At 41.0% G+C, this 20,072-nt stretch overlaps 1 protein-coding gene across 1 annotated transcript in view; it reads left to right on the top strand.

Moving 5' to 3' along the window:
- Hhat (hedgehog acyltransferase) overlaps positions 1-20,072 on the top strand; it is a 225,429-nt gene that overhangs the window by 73,454 nt on the left and 131,903 nt on the right. The window contains exon 8 of the mRNA XM_042681974.1: positions 4,226-4,376. Within this exon, the coding sequence (XP_042537908.1) occupies positions 4,226-4,376 (151 nt within the window). The remainder of the gene's footprint in view (positions 1-4,225; positions 4,377-20,072) is intronic.

Below are 20,072 nucleotides of genomic sequence, written 5' to 3'. Positions count from 1 at the left end.
TGGGCCCACCAGTATTTCAATATGGTAGGACAGGAGCAATCTCACTCTGTTTTATATGACACATGCTCTTGTGTAGGTTGCATTTAAATCTTGCCTTGTGTTGAAGTGGTGATTTTTTTTGTTATATTGCAGTGTTATATTGGGTTACTTAGCTCTTCTCTTGTCTAATATATCAAAGGAATGTCTTATATAATTTCATATTCATATATACACACACAAAGAAGAGTGAGAGCAAGCATGTGTGAGAGAGAATGAGAGTTCATGGGTGGGTAGACTGAGCACCTGGGTGTGTTTATCTGGGAAGGACTGAGCTCCAGAAAGTTCAGTTAAGGCTTTTTTCCCCCTTCGTTATCTTCCTAGGACCCTATAGAACTTAACATTCATCTCTTTCAGTCTTGAAAATCTGTTCTGTTTCTAGTTTTGGAAGGAGCAAGCTATATTCTGTTTTGGACAAGTTGAGTTTGAAGAACTAAGAATTGGAGGTGGTTTATGGGTTGACTGAGTTCAACCTATATTTAGTAACTTCAAGGCAATAGCAAATGCTATTTCTCTTGATTCCCCCTCACCCCCTTTGGAATACAAGGTCCCGAACCCACAGAAGACTCTTATTTGGTAGCCTGAGTTTCATTAGTGATTGGATTCTCTGAGCTGACAATAGACCATTACTGCAGTTTCCAGAAACACTGTGATACTGGATCTCCATACTGTTGCTCATTCAGTTACTTTTCAAGTAAGCATTGATCAGGCATCAGCTACATGTCAGATGTTAGCTTCTGAGGACTCCAAAGATATAAGAAATAACCCCCCAAAAATCTTCAGGGCTCTTGGTCTAGTAGGATAACCATACATGTGTAGAACCATCATCTGAAGTAAAAGCCATGGAACAGGTCCTAAAGAATGAATTCTATTCAATTTTAAGAGGCAGCAGGTGATTGCACAGCTAACATTTTTGTTCCTTCAAGCTTTTGCTGAAATATCTTCATCTTAGGGAAGTCTGCCCTAACTCCTGTTTTAAAATACACTAGTATCTGACATTCAGTACTTTAATTAATTGATTAATTAATTAATTAATTTTGTTGCCAGTACCTGGCTTTCTTGCTTAGAGCTGGCACTGTACCATTTGAACCATACCTCCAGGCCACCATTTTCCAGGCTAATTGAGATAGAGTCTTGTGGATTTTCTGTAGGAGCTGGCTTCAAGCTGTGATTGTTCAGATCTCAGCTTCTTGGGCAGCTAAGATTACAAGTGTAAGCCACTAGTGGCCTGCCCATCCCAGCATTTCTGAGTTTTCTTAACTCTGACAATTATTCAGACACAGCCAACTGAGATAGAGGACTGGAAAAGGAAAAGTGACTTTTGCTAGATGCAATCCACATGACAGCACCAGTATCTATGAATGTATGGTAAGCACCTAGAGCCATGCCTGTGAAACTACAGCATGCGTAATTGGTACATGTCTGAGAATCTGTGTTCACGTTGTTTCTTGTTCCCATGGTGTGAGGGTTAATCCCACTTAGATTTTCCTTCTCTTTTCACTCTAATGTTCTATGGGAAGGGGCCATGCTCGATAAAAATATTGAATGAATAAGACAAGGCCACATTTGAACTGGAATCTGAAGGGTAAATAAGATTTTGCTAAGAAAAGGAGGAGCTGGACACAAAGTCTGAATTAACAAACTACATGGCAAAAGAATAGAATAAATGAAACCAGAATGGAATTGATCAGAAGCCCTTAGGGTACATGGTGTCCCATTTGATCTGAACTCAAGTCTATTTCTTTATTTTTAGTTTTATTTATTTATTTAGTCAGTCGTGGGGCCTGAACTCTGGGCCTGGGCACTGTCCCTCAGTTCTTCAGCTCCAGGCTAGCACTCTACCACTTGAACCATTGCACCACTTCCAGCTTTTTCTGCTTATGTGGTGCTGAGAAATCAAATTTAGGGCCTTATGCATACAAGGCAAGCACTCTACCACTGAGCTGCCTTCCCAGCCCCTATTTCTTTATTTTTTTACATAACTTTTTAACTGTTTTTATAAAGGTGATGTACAAAGGGGTTACAGTTACATAAGTCAAGTACATTTCTTCTTGGTCAATGTCACCTGGTCCCTTGCTGTCAAGTCTATTTGCTAGACTATAGCTAGTTATCTCAGTTTAGTGCATGCTTGTTGAATGAATGAATGTCAAGTATGTGAACCTATGTGGATTTGGGAAGGGAAAGGGGCTAGGATAGGTAGGCTTGAGTGTAATTCTTGCTGCTTGAGAGATAATATTTTAGATAAAAACTCAGCAAAAAAAAAATTTTTTTTTGTCAGTCATGGGTTTTGAACTCTGGGCCTGGACACTGTCCCTCAGCTCTTCAGCTCAAGGCAAGTGCTCTACCACTTGAGCCACAGCACCACTTCTGGTTTTCTGGTCATTAATTGGAGATCAGAGTCTCACGGACTTTCCTGCCCCGGCTGGCTTTGAATTGCAATCCTCAGATCTCAGCCTCCTGAGTAGCTAGAATTACAGGCGTGAGCCACCGGTGCTCGGATAGCAATTTTTTAAAGTAATGAAGTATAATCAGATTTTTAAACTTGTTTTTAACTTTTATTAATTGTTATTATAAAGGTGATATACAGAGGGCTTCTTTTTCTCTCCCCCAGTTTTTCCCTCCCATCCCCACTCACAAGTTGTATAGTTTATTTTCATCATTGTACTCTGTTGCATTTGTTCACTCTTTGTCCCTCATAATCAGATTTTATATTTTTGAACCTGACAAGAGCTTGTTCAGTTTATTTATATCAAATAACTTTCAATCAGGGTAGAGTCATTTATATTCTGATGCTATTTTCTTGTCAGTTGTATGCCTGAGAGGCTGTAGCAAAATTTGTAGGGTCAACTTTGCAACCTTAGACTAAATCTTACAAAGAGAGGCGCTGTTTAGGTCGAGGGGGAAAGAAGAACGAGGTGTGTATCTTTCCTGGAATGATGACAATCAGTAGCAAAGCAGTATAGCAGTTAATCCCTCAGGTGCCAACCCAAGGAAGAAAAATTAACATAGAAAGTTTACAATTTAAATATCATTATGCAAGCTGGGTGCTGGTGGCTCACGACTGTAATTTTAGCTATTTAGGAGCCTGAGATCTGAGGATTGTGGTTCAAAACCATATGAGGTATCAAAGTCTGTGAGACTCTTATCTTGCAATTAATTGACCAAAAGCCTGAAGTGGAGGTGTGGCTCAATTAGTAGAGTGCCAAAGATAAGGGACAGTACCCAGGCCTTTAGTTCAAGCTCCAGTGTTGGCACAAAAATCAGGTAATTTTTCCTCTATGTTTGTGGAGCAGTTATTACAATTTCAAGGAAAAATCAATTTCAACCTTCTGTATTTTAAGGGGAGAGGGTTAGATGAATGAAGAGGTGGGGGGAGAATGCAGTCAAGAATTCGTTGCATATCCTACAAAATTAAGAATGTAAGGGAAGGGATGGCTGGGAGGGATGTGTGACAGCGATCAAGATGCATTGTTCGTAAACTGCTTTGTAAATGGCAACTCCTGTGTACAACTACTTAGAGATAATAAAAAGGAAATATTCAGTAACACGTATATAGAGCGTTGGTTGGATATTTTGCATATGTATGCCTTCTTATATTCTCCATCTATATTGGAGTAAAAGATCTCTTCATTACCTTCAATTAGATTTAGCCATAGAGTATGCATTAACTCTTAAAGAAAATAATTTCTTTTAGCCCAGCTCATGTATCATTTAATACAAGGATGAAGATTCTGGACAAATGACTCACAAGCATGTAGACTCAGCCTTTTTTGATTTTAATATTTGCGTTTCAGACATGACAACTGAGCAATATTTAGTGTCAAAAATAGAAGCATCATTTGCAAAGAAATGGAAGGAACTGGGAAAAAAAATCATGTTAAGTGAAGTAAGTCAGGCCCAGTGATAGAGGAAGTATGCTTTCTCTCATATGTGGAATCTAGAATTAATTAAGAAAGAAAGAAGTAGACACGGGATATTTTTAGTTAACACATAAGCATATTAACTAAAACATGGTAGATTCAAGGGAGAACTAAAATGGTGGAATTCCTTAGAAAGGCTCACAGTCCAAAAAAAGAGAAAATTACCAGCAAATGGGAGAGAGGTTTGAGGATTGGAACAAGGGCTTCTGGGCTGTTGAAGACGAATCGTCCTCTTATCTGTGTGTCTGATGGGTCCCTTTGCCTTTCAGGAGGACTAGCACTGGCTCAAGTGCTCTTCTTCTACGTGAAGTACCTAGTCCTCTTTGGCATCCCAGCTCTGCTCATGCGTCTGGATGGAATCAAGCCACCTCCTCTCCCTCGCTGCGTGAGCACTATGTTCAGCTTCACAGGCATGTGGAGGTCAGTCGCTTGGCCTATCTATCTATCTATCTTTAAATAAGTCATTTATTGTAAAAATACTGTACAGAGGAAGTGGCGCTGTGGCTCAAGCGGTAGAGCACTCACCTTGAGCTGAAGAGCTGAGGGACAGCGCCCAGGCCCAGAGTTCAAGCCCCACAACTGACAAAAAAAAAAAATACTGTACAGAGGGGTTACAGTTACATGAGTAAGGTACATTTCCCATTGAGCATTGTTACCTCTTCCTTTGTTTTTCCCCTACCATCTCTTCCCTCCCCACCTCCCCAACTTTTCCCTCCCCACTCCCACAAGTTGTAAAGTTCATTTTCAACATAGTGTCTTGTATATCTCATTGTTACAATGGGTCAATCTGTATCCCTATTTAAGCATTTTGTTTTTTCCCTTCTTCTCCCCAAATTAGAAAAGTGTATATACAAGATGCAGTGCACCAGAATCAAATACAGTGAAAGCAGGGGTTATACCATGGGGGAAGAACATACAAAAGAAACAAGAAATCACATAGTACATTATAAGTATGTTGAAGACAGTATCAAGAAAGAAAAAACCACTCTGTCCCTGTCTTGGGGTTCATTTCACTTAACATCATCTTACAAGGTCATATGCACATACCTTTTGATCTTTTCTGCTTGACTCAGACATATACTAGTTATTGCAAATAAGGGAAACCATGGGACCTATGTTTCTTTGGGCCTGGCTTACTTCACTTAATATAATTTTTTCAATGTCTTTCCATTTCCTAACAAGTGGGGTGATGGGTTTATGAAAGCCTTTCTAGGATGACCAGTCATTTGCTTGCTTTCAGAGAGCCAGGCTTCCATTCTTTCTCTGCCTCTCACAGAAGCCACATTATAGTACTTCCATTTCCTTATCCTCTAAGAGGATGACAATGTATGCTCCTGGGAACCTCTCCAAATTGTTATGAGGCTGTGAATTACAGGCAAGAGAAGAAGGTGTCTGGGTGCAATGCGCAAAGGGTTGTGTTTGGAGTAGTTTTTTGCTAGGAATACGCTGTTAGGATTGATTATTTTAGTTAGGATTGATTATTTTTTCGCTTTCTGTTTTCCTGGAAAATGACATCTGTGTGTGAGACTATTGATTTGAAAACACGTCTCAGTATGTAGCACAAGCCAAAGGTGCCGGGTGCTAGTTCTCATACCAGATGTGGGGCATTTTAAATTTGTTTCAGTTTTCTTATCTCTGCAGTAATAGTAACAAGATTAATAGCATTACCTATCTCCAAAGGTTGTTTTGAAGAATAAATAAACTTATGCATTGAGAGCAGCTGGCACATAGCAGATACTCCACAGACATTTGCTTTTACTTTTATATTATTCTTGTGCTCAGTTGCACACACATAGGTTTTTTTTTTTCTGTTCATGATTTTGTCCCATAACCTTATAGTTGGCTTGGAATCTTTGGCCCCAAAGACCCCTTATCCCTCACCCCTGTTATTTCTTTTTCACTTAGCTATAGATTCTTTTTTGCTTTTTTCAAATGTATATTTTTTATTGTAAAGATACTATACAGTGGGGTTACAGTTACATGAGTAAGGTAATGAGTACATTTCCTCTCAAGCATTGTTACCCCCTCCTTTGTTTTTCCCTAACCATCCCTTCCCTCCCCACCTCCCCAACTCCTTCCTCCTTCCCCCACCCCCAAGTTGTAAAGTTCGTTTTTAACATAGTGTCTTGTACATCTCATTGTTACAATGGTTCAACCTGTATCCTTGTTTCAGATTTTGTTATTTCCTTTCCAAATGTATATATAAGATGTGGGGTACCAGAATTAAATACAGTGAAAACAGGAGTTATACCATGGGGGGAGAACATAGGAAAGAAGATAATATTCTTGCTGCTAGCAATGAGTCTTGCAAGGGTCTAGGCAATCAGGGTGGTTCTATGCTTCCTCCCACAGTGTCTGGACCAGGCTTAAGGCAGTGAGCCTAGGATGCCCTTTGGTCTGTGCGACTTAAAGGAAGATATTTGACTTTCTTTAAGAAAGGATGCCTTAACTAATGGGGTGTCTAGGATAATCTTACCAGATTAGTAGAAAAGGTCAAAAGCTATGCACATATGACCATATAAGATAGTGCTAAGCAAAATGAACCCCAAGATAGGGATACACGAGGTTTTATCTTCGTTGCTATTGATTTTAACGTACTACGTGATATTTTTTTGTTGGTCATGGGTTTTGAACTCTGGGCCTGGGTGCTGTCTCTGAGCTCTTCAGCTCAAGGCTAGTGCTCTACTACTTGAGCCACAGCGCCACTTCTGCTTTTCTGGTTATTAATTGGAGAGTTCCCTGCCCAGACTGGCTTTAAACAGTGATCCTCAGATCTCATCTCCTGAGTAGCTAGGATTACAGGTCTGAGCCACTGGTGCCTGGCCCCTGTTATTTCTAATCGTCGTTTTCCAGATGGACTTGCTTCATGCTGTGTTTTTATAAGCGATAAGATTGCATTTGTAATTGTAAACCGAATGTAAGAACCTCAGGGCTGGCAGTGGCTCAACCCTGCAAGTCAGAGCCTACTTACATTTTGCTCTCTGGGTATCTTGTTTGTCTTTCCTTGTTCTGGCTCAGAATGACCATTATCTCATTTATATGGCCCATTCAGTCTTATATTTTGTCCCTGTAGGCAGAAGACCCAAGCTCTTCCCCTGGGCAGGGGAAGAACTCTGCAAATATTGTCCTATCTCACATTAAACAGCATTAACCCCATTGGTTTTCCATAGTGACTTCTCATCGATGCTGAGTGTATCTAAACTTCTTTATTCTTTGGTTAGGTTTGCTTTGGGGAGTTAGAAATTTCGTTTGGTGATTGCAAGGAATATCCAGTAATTGCTTTGATTGGTCGGTCCTTCATTATTTCATCGAACATCATGTTGCCCTGTTTTCATGGAAATTGAGCTGCTCTCCTTAAATAGAAAGCCAGGAAGTGTTTCTTCTGTTTTTATTGTTGTTGTTGAAGAGGTAAGCCTGAGTGGAAGCTCCGTTAACTCTGATCTATTTGTAAAAGTAATTTCCTGAATCAACGGGTCCTGACCCAGCAAGATTGGGGACATGTCCCCAGTGTCTGGGAGCCTAGTATACATTCTGGTCTTTTTCCTTCAAAGCAAGAGATTGTATTTTCTATTTTTTGGCTTATCTTTCTTTTATTTATTTTCTTATTAGTTTATATTAGTTATACCGGGGAGAAAATTTCATTGTTACCTCTCCACACGTTTACCAGGTACTCCTGTCCATCCCCACCCCCTCTAACCCCATCCTTGGCTCCCCTTCTTTTCCCAAAACAATTTCAACAGGTTTCATTGTTTCATTTGCGTAGTTACAAATACTGTATTTCTATAATATTCAACCGTTACAAATACTGTATTTCTATAATATTCAACCTCCTTCTTCCTCCTTGTTAACCTAGCACCCTCACTAATGAATTCTTGTGAAATACCTCCTTAGGGGCATCTGTAGCATGTTAGCATTAGAAAACCTTGGATTCTGCAGGCCAGCTGGATGCTGGCTCTGTGTCCATAAATACTAGCCCACTGATTGTCACATGAGGCAGTTCACACAGTTGACCATATTTTATACTTAAAATGGCTGTCTTATTGTTTGTTCTTTCCCTCCCTCCCTCCCTCCCTCCCTCCCTCCCTCCCTCCCTCCCTCCCTTCCTTCCTTCTTTCCTTCCTTCCTTCTTCCCCTCACCCAAAAGATCTCTCTCCCCTTCTATGTAAAGCACTAAAGTAGAGCAAACATGTCTGTCTGCCAGGACTTCTGTCATTGTGTTAAACAGAACTTGACTTAAACAGTTTAGACTCCAATGTGTTGAAAACTTTCTCCTCTGTCCCAATTAAAGTTGGAAGACAGATGTGTGCAGGAAAGTAAGGATACACAGTTACTCTGAGGAGGAAGCTCTAAAGTGATCCCTTGGAGTGAGGTGGTTCTAGAAGGTGTTTTCAGGGATATGCTGATAAAATAATAGTCTTCCAGGGCTTGATCTAGTCTCCCATCCTAGCAACTTTAGCATTCAAGGGTATATATTTTTCCCTCCATGTTTTCTTTTTTTTATTGTGAAAATATTGTACAGAGGGGTACAATTACATGGGCAAGATAATAAGTACATTTCTTTTTTTTTTTAATTTAATTTTATTTTATTTGAGAACATACTGTACAGAGGGGTTACAATTACATGGGCAGGATAATGCATACATTTCTTACCAAGCATTGCAGCCTCCTCCTTTGTTTACCCTTCACCTCCCTTCCCAGCCTCCCCCATACCCCCCACCCAATCATACCCCCCCCCCCGCCCACCGACATTGTAAAGCTGGTTTTGACATGACATTTTGTAATAAGTACATTTCTTATCAAGCATTGTAGCCTCCTCCTTTGTTTCCCCTTCCCATCCCTTTCTATCCTCCTCCTGCCCTCCACCCAATTTCCCTCCATGTTTTCATTTGCAGTTTCTTGAAGGATTTTCCAATCCACCAACTATACTTAGAAGCACTGGGGTGTTTGTTCATAGCTACCATTTCTCATTAAGTAGTTAACTGTCTCTGAACTACAGTACAATGGAAGGCCCAGAAGTACTTTTTTATGGGAGAAAAAAGCTGAAATTTGTTATAGCTTATTTTGTGTGCTATTCCTAGATGCTTCTTAAGAGGAGAAGTACCATGTTTTATGTTCAGTTTCAACTATTATAATCTTGATCACCAATAGCCACATGAAGTCATACTCAACTTCTCTGGCCATAAAAGAAATGCAAATCAAAACAACATTGAGATTCCATCTCACCCCAGTTAGAACGGCTATAATAAAGAAATCTAATAACAACAGATGCTGGAGGGGATGTGGCCAAAAGGGAACCCTACTGCACCTTTGGTGGGAGTGTAAACTTGTTCAACCACTCTGGAAAGCACTATGGAGGTTCCTACTTTTGGGCATTTACCCCAATGATCACAAACAAGGCCATACTAAAGCTACCAGCATAACTATGTTTATCACGTATTATTCACCATATCTTAGCTTTGAAACCAACCCAAATGCCTCTCAGTAGATGAATGGATCAAGAAAATGTGATACATATATATATATGTAGTGGAATTCTATGCTTCTATCAAAAAGAATGACACTGCTCCATTTGTTAGGAAATGGAAAGACTTGGAAAAAAATCATATTAAGTGAAGTAAACCAAACCCATGGTTTTCCTTATTTGCAATTAGTATACATCTAGGATAATCTTGCTTCTGATTCCTTTTTTTTTTTTTTTTGCTCCTGATTCTTTAACTCTTTAAGACTGGACTTAGGTCTAAGAAGAATTCAGTCTTGAGAGAGTCAGAGTTCTCAAGCTGGTTATAGAAATGCATCTTACAGACGGTAGCATGTGCTCATTCAATAATACAAAGGTTAGAGAAGATAGGAAGTAGATGAGAAAGGTTTGATACCATCTACAGTGACGGTTTAGTGGTTACCTGACTTCCTAGAAAATCCACATTGAATGAGGCTTAGAAGTGACGACAAAAGATGAGTTTGTATTTCATCATCATCATGTGAAAGGCATACAACACACAGGCCTGAACGTGGTGCTGGCCGATTGTATCATCCTCGAGTCTACTTACAGTGAGAGAAGATATGAAACCACCATCTTTCTGTGTGAGAGAAATTAGAGCTCTATATCACAGAACAGGTGAAATCGGCCATCAGCAGGAGAAAGAATTTGCCTTGACATGATAGTGCAAATTAACCATCAAAAAATGACGATTCACTCAAATGCCAGAAACCTAAAAGTTAAGACCTGATGGGTCTATTTATGGTTTCTCTCCTAACTCTTCTCTGCCATAGAATTCCTGATGAAATATTTAGTCACAGACCCCCCCCCCATCCCCACCCCCCACAAAGAATGTTTGTATTCATCCTTCCATGGTTTTGCTGTGGTCATACATACAGATGTGAGAAGTTGATGATTTTCTGCTCGATTTTGAGGTTTCATGTTTTAATTTAGATGAGATCTGTAATGAGCATCTTTGGCCAAGAATCATTAAATATGCCACTGCCTGTCCAGGGTTCAAAATTAGAAATTTGATGATATCCTCCAATTTGATTTCTAGCTATGGAAGTGAAATATGCAAAACGAGAGTTTCCCATGGTGGCTGATGAGTTAAGGGTCAATTTTCGTTATCTCTTGCTTTGCTTTCCCTCTGCATTTCTTGAATTACAATGCTCCTGGGTCTTCACAGGCAAACTCATGCATTATTGCTTATCTCAGAGGAGTCTTGGAACTGTTGGGCAGTTGGGAGATCTTAATATACAGGAAGATCACTAGTCTGGGGAGAGGGAAAAGCCCAAGTGCCCTCTTTCAGGGGGGGCTCTGATTGCTTGGGCTGCTAGGACAGTTGAAGAATCTGGATCTTTGGTTAGAGAGTTTGTAGATAGGTGGTAGATGGTAAAGCCAGCTCTACACACTGCTGCAACTTTGCTACTTCTGCTTTTGAATCATGTTCAACTTCCAATTGGAGAACAGGATGGTCAGCATGAAGTTGATGAGATATATGCTATAATCTATCAGCACCATTGGTATAGAACAGGGAAGGGTGAACATAAAGGAGAAAAGCTAGGCCAGGTGCTGGTTCACCTTTATTGCAAGTAGCCTAGTGACTAAAGAGTTTGCTATTTGACTTTGTGACTACTGTGACTTTGAGCAAGTCATTTAAGCTCTCTGGGCCAGCCAGCTTTTCCAATTCTGAAATGAAGAAAACAATATTACTTGCCTCGTAGTGATGATAGAAGATTGATTGAATCTAGCATCCAGTAGGTTCTTCAGAATTAGTAGCTACTTACTTAAAAAACATTTTTTTTTTTTTTGCCAGTCCTGGGGCTTAAACTCAGGGCCTGGGCACTGTCCTTGAGCTTCTTTTGCTCAAGGCTAACACTCTACCACTTGAGCCACAGCACGACTTCTGGCCTTTTCTATGTATGTGGTACTGAGGAATCGAATCTAGGGCTTCGTGCATGGTAGGCAAGCACTCTACCACTAAGCCACATTGCCAGCCCCAGTAGCTTCTTACTTTTGAGGAGGTGTTGAAAACCTAATAAATACAGAGATAACTGAGTTAGGCCGGGTTGGGAAATGGTTGTGGATTGATGGGACTAGTGGGGGGGAAACTCACTCCAATTCAGAGCCAGTGGTGTGACAATTCACAACAGACCAGGGTAACGAAGTCATGAGCTCTGCCTTCAGAAGAGGGGCCTTGGTGGCCTCCCTTGGTTGTTTCACTTTCTTTTTCTGTTGGATAGAAGACTAAGAGCAGATTCTTGACCCCAGGTGATGCGTGTGTTATTTCTTCCCTTTCACTCCTTCCATGAGCCCCAGCCTCATGGAATGGGGCTGATGAGCAGTATCCTGGTGCTATTCAACCGCTATCCTAGTTCCCATGTAACTGGAAAAATTGTCAACCTACTTATTGCTTTCATTTTCTGAGGTATTAAGATGGGGCTAATCATAGTACTTGCTTCACTGTGTTGTAAGGGTTGAGTAAGATCATCCTTTAAAACACTGAATCTAGGGCAAGTCTTGCAGACCCCAAAATCTTAGTGAATCATCAGTTTCCGATATGAGAGTAAAATTTACATCATTACCTTAAAATTTTTATCAGGAAAGAAGGCCTGGTAGGTGGGTGAAGAAGGGGAGAGGGTCTCAGGGGAGGATAGTAATATATGGAAATCATGAATTTCAAAATGGAAGCCTTGGGTCCCTAAAATCTACCTTGGTATGATCTCTTCCTCACCTCAATCAAGTAAGGAAAGTGCATCTTATTAATTGTGGCTTTGCAGTTTCTAACTACTAGATATTTAAATAACTTCATACTTTGAACCTTTTCTGATCAATTCTTTCTCATGATCCTATCTCAACAGACTTATGGAATATATTTTCCTTCTTCTCATATCCATGTTTAAAAAGGTCCCCTTCCACCAGGCACCGGTGGCTCACACCTGTAATCCTAGCTACTCAGGAGGCTGAGATCTGAGGATCGAGGTTCAAAGCTAGTCCAGGCAGGAAAGTCTGTGACATTCTTATCTCCAATAAACCACTAGAAAACCAGAAGTGGTGCTGTGGCTCAAGCGGTAGAGCACTTGCCTTGAACTGAAGAGCGCAGGGACAGTGCCCAAGCCCAGAGTTCAAGCCCCACAACCAACAACAACAACAAAAAAGTCCTCTTCCTTGTTTCTTCGGGCATTGGCTTCCACAGAACTAAGTAGAAAGAAAACATCAAGTTGAGGCAGATGAACCCCTGTTAGATTTTGCTTCCTGTTGGCTTCATGTTGGTTTTCCAAGACAGAATGTCCTCTCCATTTCCTCCCTGTGTGGAAGATTTCTGTTCCCATGCCACTGATAAGGCACTGGTGACACCAGGGCTCCTTTCTATGGAAGGGGTTGGTCACCAGTCACCAGACCATACTGAGCACTGATGAAGAGCCAGACTGTATGGGTTTGGATCGTGGCTTCACTACTTATCACCTAGCTCTTAGTGATATTCAGGAAATCTATGCTGAAGGAACAGATGGCCATTCTTCTCTGAAATTGTGATCACTGAGTCTTCAAGCTAACACTCAGATATTATGAATTTCTCTCTGTTGCATGCATCGGCCTCACAGTGCTGTAGGTGTACCATGCTGTGATTTCCCTTGATACTCTACCTCTTTGTCTCCCTGTTTTTCCTCATTAGATATCAGTGCCTGGGGTGCCAAAATATTATGTCTACCTGCAATTTTCATCAGAATACATTTGCCTTGTAAGGAATCTCGAATGAGATATGTGTGTACACCTTTCCTACCTAATTACTGTCATTATGTGATCAGATATTGTGCTGCGTCCTAGATATCAGATGAGGGAGGACGTTGCAAACTTGAAGGAAGAAAAAGAAATTCGATTCAGACTTTGATATGAGAGAGGCGTCTGACAGCCATTTATCTTTGGGGATGGAAATTTTCTGAGGGAAATGCTGAAGGAAGACATCTCATTCTCTTACAAATGAAGGGGAGAAACATGGATGCAGAGCTGGGGCAAAACTCTTGTAAAACATATCCTCAGAACAACCTACTCATCAGAATAATAATAGTTATAGCATCATCAGAGTCATAAACATATTGTATTCCATTCACCCAGTTGTAAGTGCTTTTATATATTCAATTTAATTCTCATAAGCCTGGGAAGTAGGGACTATTGTCATTTCCACTTTGAAAATAGTAAGAGCTGAAGTATAGAGAAGTTGAGAGACTCTCCTTAAATCTCACATCCAGTAAGTGGTAGATCTGAGATTTGACCTCAAGTACATGGCTCCTGAGCCTGTTTCAATTCCCTTTGACTGCCTCTAATGATGTGGAACTGAAGTACGTTGCTCCCTGGTCTAGAGTGTGAGGTTTGTGTGACCAGATGTGGGAATCAGGGACATGAGAACAATGGTATAGGTACCAAGTTCCAAACAAAGTAAAATAGAAGTGATTCGGCAGTGTTGCACTCAGCAGCCAGTTGGTCTGTAGGCACCAAAGATGGGGAGAAAGGAGGCTGCCATTTTATCCTGAGTCACTGACCTGGTGAATGGTGTGGGGTCGATATGGGATACTGCTTTTATGTTATCCTCAGTATGTTACAAATAGTGATCTAGAAACAATTTGCCCCAAGACAAGTGACTTCCTCTCGTGCCTGTGGAGAATTGACTCTGTCTTGCCAATGTCTTCCTCTGACATCTCCTTAATCCATGGCTGCCTGGATGACTGTCCTCATCCTACTCGGTTCATTCAGCCCACTTCAGACTGAATCAGCTCCAATGAGCACTGCCCCTACCCATCCCTGGATCTTTAAACGTGTCCCTGCATCCCAAGCCTACTTGTAAGTCAGACTTTGTCAACTATGTTGCTTTTTGCTCCCATTTAAATTGTGGTGATTAAATTCAAAATACAAGCTGCTATTTCTTTTGAGTGTTTACAGAATTTTTTTGGTGTCTAAATGTTACATCTGTGTGCAGTCATGTCATTCCTGTTTGTTTTGGTGATAACTTGAGGACATCCTTTTACAGTGCAGCTGAAAGTATTTATTCAATTAACATTCTTATTAGTGTAATGAATGCTTTTCATTGTCACATTTCATCCAGACGTGTAATGTACTTATTAACTGTAAACAATGGTGTTCATTGTGATATTTCACACAGGCATATAACACATGTACACTCTAGTTATAGGCACATTGGCCTTGTTTTAGGGCCTCAGGCTTACCCACCATCTTCATTCTAACCCACTGTCTGCATAGACACTCAACCCTATACTCTTGTATAATTACAGAATTCTCTGATACTGCTGAAGTGCTTCCTAATGAACAAAGTTAATACTGTATATTCTCCCAAGAAGAGTACAGAGTTACCCAGCAGGGTAAAAGTTGGTTGTCATGCTTGGAAATAGTGCCTTAGTCCTTAGCATACTAGATAACCTGGCTGGAATCTGCCATCTTAAATTCTTCACACTCACTTTCCATGATGGTGAAGCAGAACAAGTCATTGTTCCTCCATCCTTCCATGCAGCTCTTTACAAACACAGCTGACTTTGTGACAGGCTTTCTAGTGCTGCCAATGTCTTTCACTAGACCCTTATTCTATCAGGCAAAACACCACCGAGCTTTTAGAGGCCAGACCAGGGTCCACCATCACACCATCCTTAGTTTGTATTTTACTTTCACATAGTCAGTGTGACTGCATTTAGCAAGGGTCTTGCATTAATTAGATCAGTGATAGTAGTAAAATGGTCAAATAAACAACTATATCAGCCTCTTCTGGGAGCTTGTTAGACATGTAGAACTTTGGGTTCCACACCACTGATTCAGAATTTACTTTGGACCAGATCTCTTTGGAACCTTGCATGCATATTAAAACTTGGGTGCTGGGCTGCTTGAATGCTTAAGGATATTTGCTCCTGACTGACCATGACTGAAGATCACATGGCTGATGGATATGAGTGACCATGATGTCTATGTTCATGGGCCATGGGATCAGTCCCCAGAATTAATTGAGTAACTGTAATTGAGTATCTTTACTGACTTTCCCAAGAAATGGGGCTACAGATGGATTTAAGAGATGGTGGAGAATGAACTTGACCTGCTCCAAGGGCACTGGAAGGTGGCTCTTTAATGGAAGAGATCAGGAATCCAGGAAACCAGACTGACTTAGAGGTGATTGACACAAACCAGATGGAGATCCCTGATCTGTAGCCACCAAAGCTTAGGAAAGCAGAGTTGCTCTTATTTGTTGAAGCAGGACACATTTGTCCTCTCACTCGTCCATGTGACTTCTCTTTTCTGCCTTCTTTCCTGTGGTGTTCCCCTGGGATTGTTTGTTGTGTGTAAAAATACACAGTGGTGGACCTCTGCCACCCAGGAAAGAATGCCCAGCCTTTCATCATCTGAGGCCTGAGGCCAAGCTTCCTTAGATAGTGAATGGTTATTCTTCTTGAATCTACTGTGGGGAGGGTTAGAGACTATTTCCACAGGAGAAGAGACCCACCACTGACTTGAAATGTAGATCAAGGATGCGGCCTTCCTGCTGAAATGGAGGTGACAGGTCCACGTAGGCAGGCACTGTCGCCAGTTGTGGTGTTTAGAGGATTTGCTAAGAAGTTATTGAAATATACATCAAGGGCACCCTGCTGTTTTCCCCTGGGTTGTGATTAATGGGTGAGTGAGAAGCAGTCAGGCCAGGTTGCTTGCTGCAGTATTATAGTCCAGACTCTTCAGCTGAGGGTGGAGAATCGCACTGACATGAGGGAGGTAAGGGTAGAGGGACAGGCATCGCAGTGACTCAGATCCCATTGTGACATGTTGTCAGGCCTAATGTAGACTTGCATTTGAAAATACTGTTTTTCTAGTTGACAACTGACTTAAAAATCTGTAGCAGTTAATTGGTACAACAATGTATTGCCAACTCTGCTTGTATTGCAGTTGAGATTAGGAATCTAATCTCGTGAACTCAGGACTTTACACTCTTGCTTGGCTATTTTTCTCAAGGCTACCACTCTACTACTCTATCACATGTCTATCACAGCTTTTTGCTGGCTAATTAGAGATAAGAGTTTTTATGGACTTTCCTGCCCAGACTGGCTTTGAACCTGTGATCTTCAAATTTCAGCCCCCTGAATAGCTAGGATTATAGGTGTAAGCCACTAGCACCTGGCTTTTCCCCAGGGTTTCTTAAAGTAAATCTCTACAACCAGATGAGATGTGGTATATGTGAGAGGTTGTATTTCTTCCTACGGAGTGCTGGTAGACCCAGGAAATAAACAATACGCAAGTAACAAATGCCGAGGGAAAAATGCAGCAAGGAAAGGGAGATTTGGGAAGGTAAGGGTTGAAGTACCCTTGATAGTGTTTCCACAAGCACACAATTGAGTAATCTATGAGCCGTTTCTTTCATGAGGAATAGAGATCTGGTTTTTACCAGCTCTGGGTACAACCTGCACCTCCACCAATTAAAAATACAGGTGAGCATCCTTTATTCTAAGTGCTTTAAACAGAATGTTTCCAATTTTTGAGTTTTAGAATATTTGTAAAGATATTTTCCCCAGTAGAACAGCCCTAATCTGAAGATCTGGCTTTAGGAATCAGATTTTGAATTTTGCGTTTCAGATTAGGAATGCTCAGCCTGTACATAACTCGATGTGTGTTTCTGCTGAGGACTGAATACTTATACACATGCATTCATACATTTACTTCACTGACTTTGAGTTCGTGGTTTCCAGGGCTGTAACTCATCTCGGAATGAGGCTCATCTAACCCTGAGTGTTTTTGCCATGAGGTCCACCACAGCCTTCTTATACTTAGAAATATTACACTGCAATTCAACACTGTTCTTAGGAACCATTTTAATCAGCAAAATTGTACCTTTCTCCTCCCCCTGAAACTCCCACACAATATGTAAGGTCTTATCTACGGGGGTTTGATTACAGAAACTAATAAAGTATTCTCTAAATAAAAAAAATGTGAGAAATATGGTGCTGCATGTATAATAAACAGGCCACTCGGTTTGAGAGCTGAAGCCAGAGGCAGAGTATGCCTTGTGGAATGTTGGATGGCTTAAAGCTTTTGCCATTCTGAGCTTGTCTATGAATAACTGAAAGTTGTTTCCCTGGTTGATTTTGGGGTTCCAGATAGATTTTAGTGAGCTTGTAAATTCACAAATACTGGTGAATACTGATAACTGACTGGGAGTAACCAGAAGAGGCATTACTGAGCAACTGACACCTAATGAAGACCTGGAAGAAAACACACGCATCACAGGAGTATCTGGAGAGCTATACGGAAAAGAGGTCTATTGCAAAGGCACTGGCTAGAGGCATGTCTAAAGGGCTCAAGGAACAGGAAGGAGACCTGTGACTGTAATAGAGCAAAAGGGGACCAGCAGGAGAGGTACAGGGGATGAGTGCAGATGAGAGAACTTTGTGCACGTCATTGTGTATGCATTGGTTTTTCGTCTTAGTTAGATGGAGGATGCGGAAAGCTGTTGAGCTGAGAAGTAGCTTTGTTCTGTGCTGAGGCAGAAGCAGAAACAGAGGACATGCAGCAACCCAGATCCAAGCCTTGATACATTGACTCACCATTTAAAAACACTTTTCTGCTCTTTCTCGGCCCCTAAATTACTCCCCAGTCACAGATGAGGCCCAACTCCTGGCTGAGTTTTGAGGATCAGGAAGAGAGCTGAAGTTAACAGTGGCCATTGCTGCTGGTGCTTTCCCTGAAGATGGCTGAACTAATTAAGTGTTCATTTCCATGAAGCTGTTTGGCATTCTGCTTTGTTAGTCTTGCACAATTCAAATTATTTCCCAACACAGCACACCTATAATTACACAGAAGAACCTTCATTTCATTGCTTTTCTGAATAAAAGACACACATGGCTCTTTATTAAGTTTCTCTCTCTCTCTATTTTTTTTTTTTTATAACTAAAGTACCAGTCTTTGAGAAACAGCTTTCAGCCACCTTGCATGGGAAGGGGAACCTGGTTTTGATTGCCCACATAAAGATACTTGTAGCTGAAGACAGAGAGAATAATTCATGTCACGTTGCAGTGCTGCTTTAATGAATACAGAAAATACTGTAGGTGATGCATTATTAAAGACATGCATGGCAGAGCTGCGGCATACACAAGCTGAGCGTGAACTTATTAGCATTTCACGTTGATACCTCTTTTAGATTTAATTAGATTTCAGGCTTCAATCGATTTATTAAATGAATTCCTCATTGCTTAAAAGGTGTAATATGTTCATGACAGTAGCTTTTCATCACTCTCTTCTCATTTCCTCTTATGTTCAGGCGCATCTCATCTTGGATTTGAAGCCAGGGGTTATTTTCTAAAGATATTGCACTGCATAAACCTAGCCTCTTTGGAGCCATGGAGGTGGGCTGTCTGGTTTCTTTTGAGAAAGGTCTATGTTTCAGAGCTTAGGCTGACCTCAAACTCTTCCTGCTTAGCCTCCCATATATTGGGATTTACAAATGTGGACCCCACCTGGCAGGAGAGCTTTTTGGTTATTGTTGTTGGTGTTATGCCAGCTCTGGGGTTTAAACTTAAGGCCTCACATTCTTGCTTGGCTTTTATATTCAGGACTGGTGCTCTACCGCTTGAACCATACCTCCATTTTTGGCTTTTTTTTTGCTGGTTACTTGGAGATAAGAGTCTCATAGATTTGTTTGCCTGGGCTGGCTTCAAACCATGATCGTCAGATCTTTAAGTATGGCCTTATAGGATTGCCTGTAGGTTGCCTGCCATGAATGCACCTCTAGTAGATTTTTCCCACCTGTCAATGTAACTATATAAAATAATATCATCTTTCTGTTTCAGTGGCCCCTTGTCATTGTGAATCTGTGTGTACTAGTTTCCCACAAAATCCACAGACCTTTATTTCTCCTATATGAGGATACCCTTGGGGCTTTTCAAATAGCGGAAAATTAAATGGAGTCATACCCTGTAAGTAATTCTCAAGATAAGCTAGAGATCTAGATTACAAACTGCAGTCATTTCTAGATTTTCAACATTTGTTTAGAAGAGTAGAAATCTGGGGTCAGGGGCATCCTAATCCTGTCTGCCTGTGTGATCTCAGGCAGTACTGGGGCATCATCCTCCCCATCTTTGAAGTAAGGCTCCTGGTCCCTTATCCAAAGGCAGCAGAGGTCTACTCCATGTCTCATGGTTCCTTTTGGCTTTGGTCTGTGTGTGTGTCTATGTGTTCAGTAAGGAGGATAGTGTGAAAGAGGAGGGGGAGGGAATCAAATTCTAATAATGAAAACTATGATGTAGATAACTAATGTCTTTAATATGAAGTAGAAGAAGTGGTGTTATCATATGTATCCTAATTTTCTCAGTGTATTATATCTTAAAGTGATCTGTAAACCTTGAGTTACCTATTACCCTTATTCTCTCTCTGGTTCCTGAAGCATCTATAAGTAAGTTTGTGGTCCTGGGTTGCTATGTACAGAGTACTGTTGAGGTGGGGGCTAGAGGGTAATGGAGTCTTTTTGTTCCTCACTGAGACCAAATTTGACCCTCAGTATTTTGTTTCAGGTTGAGTGGTTACTGGAAGAATGAGAGAGATGGGGGGTAGAGAGAGAAAAAAGAGGGGGGGGGGGGTAGAGAGTTCAGCATATAAATGAAAAA

This window comes from Dipodomys spectabilis, unplaced genomic scaffold (genome assembly GCF_019054845.1).
Source record: "Dipodomys spectabilis isolate Male_0828 unplaced genomic scaffold, ASM1905484v1 ptg000069l, whole genome shotgun sequence".
NCBI lineage: Eukaryota > Metazoa > Chordata > Mammalia > Rodentia > Heteromyidae > Dipodomys > Dipodomys spectabilis.
This window is presented reverse-complemented; position numbering and strand designations above follow the sequence as displayed.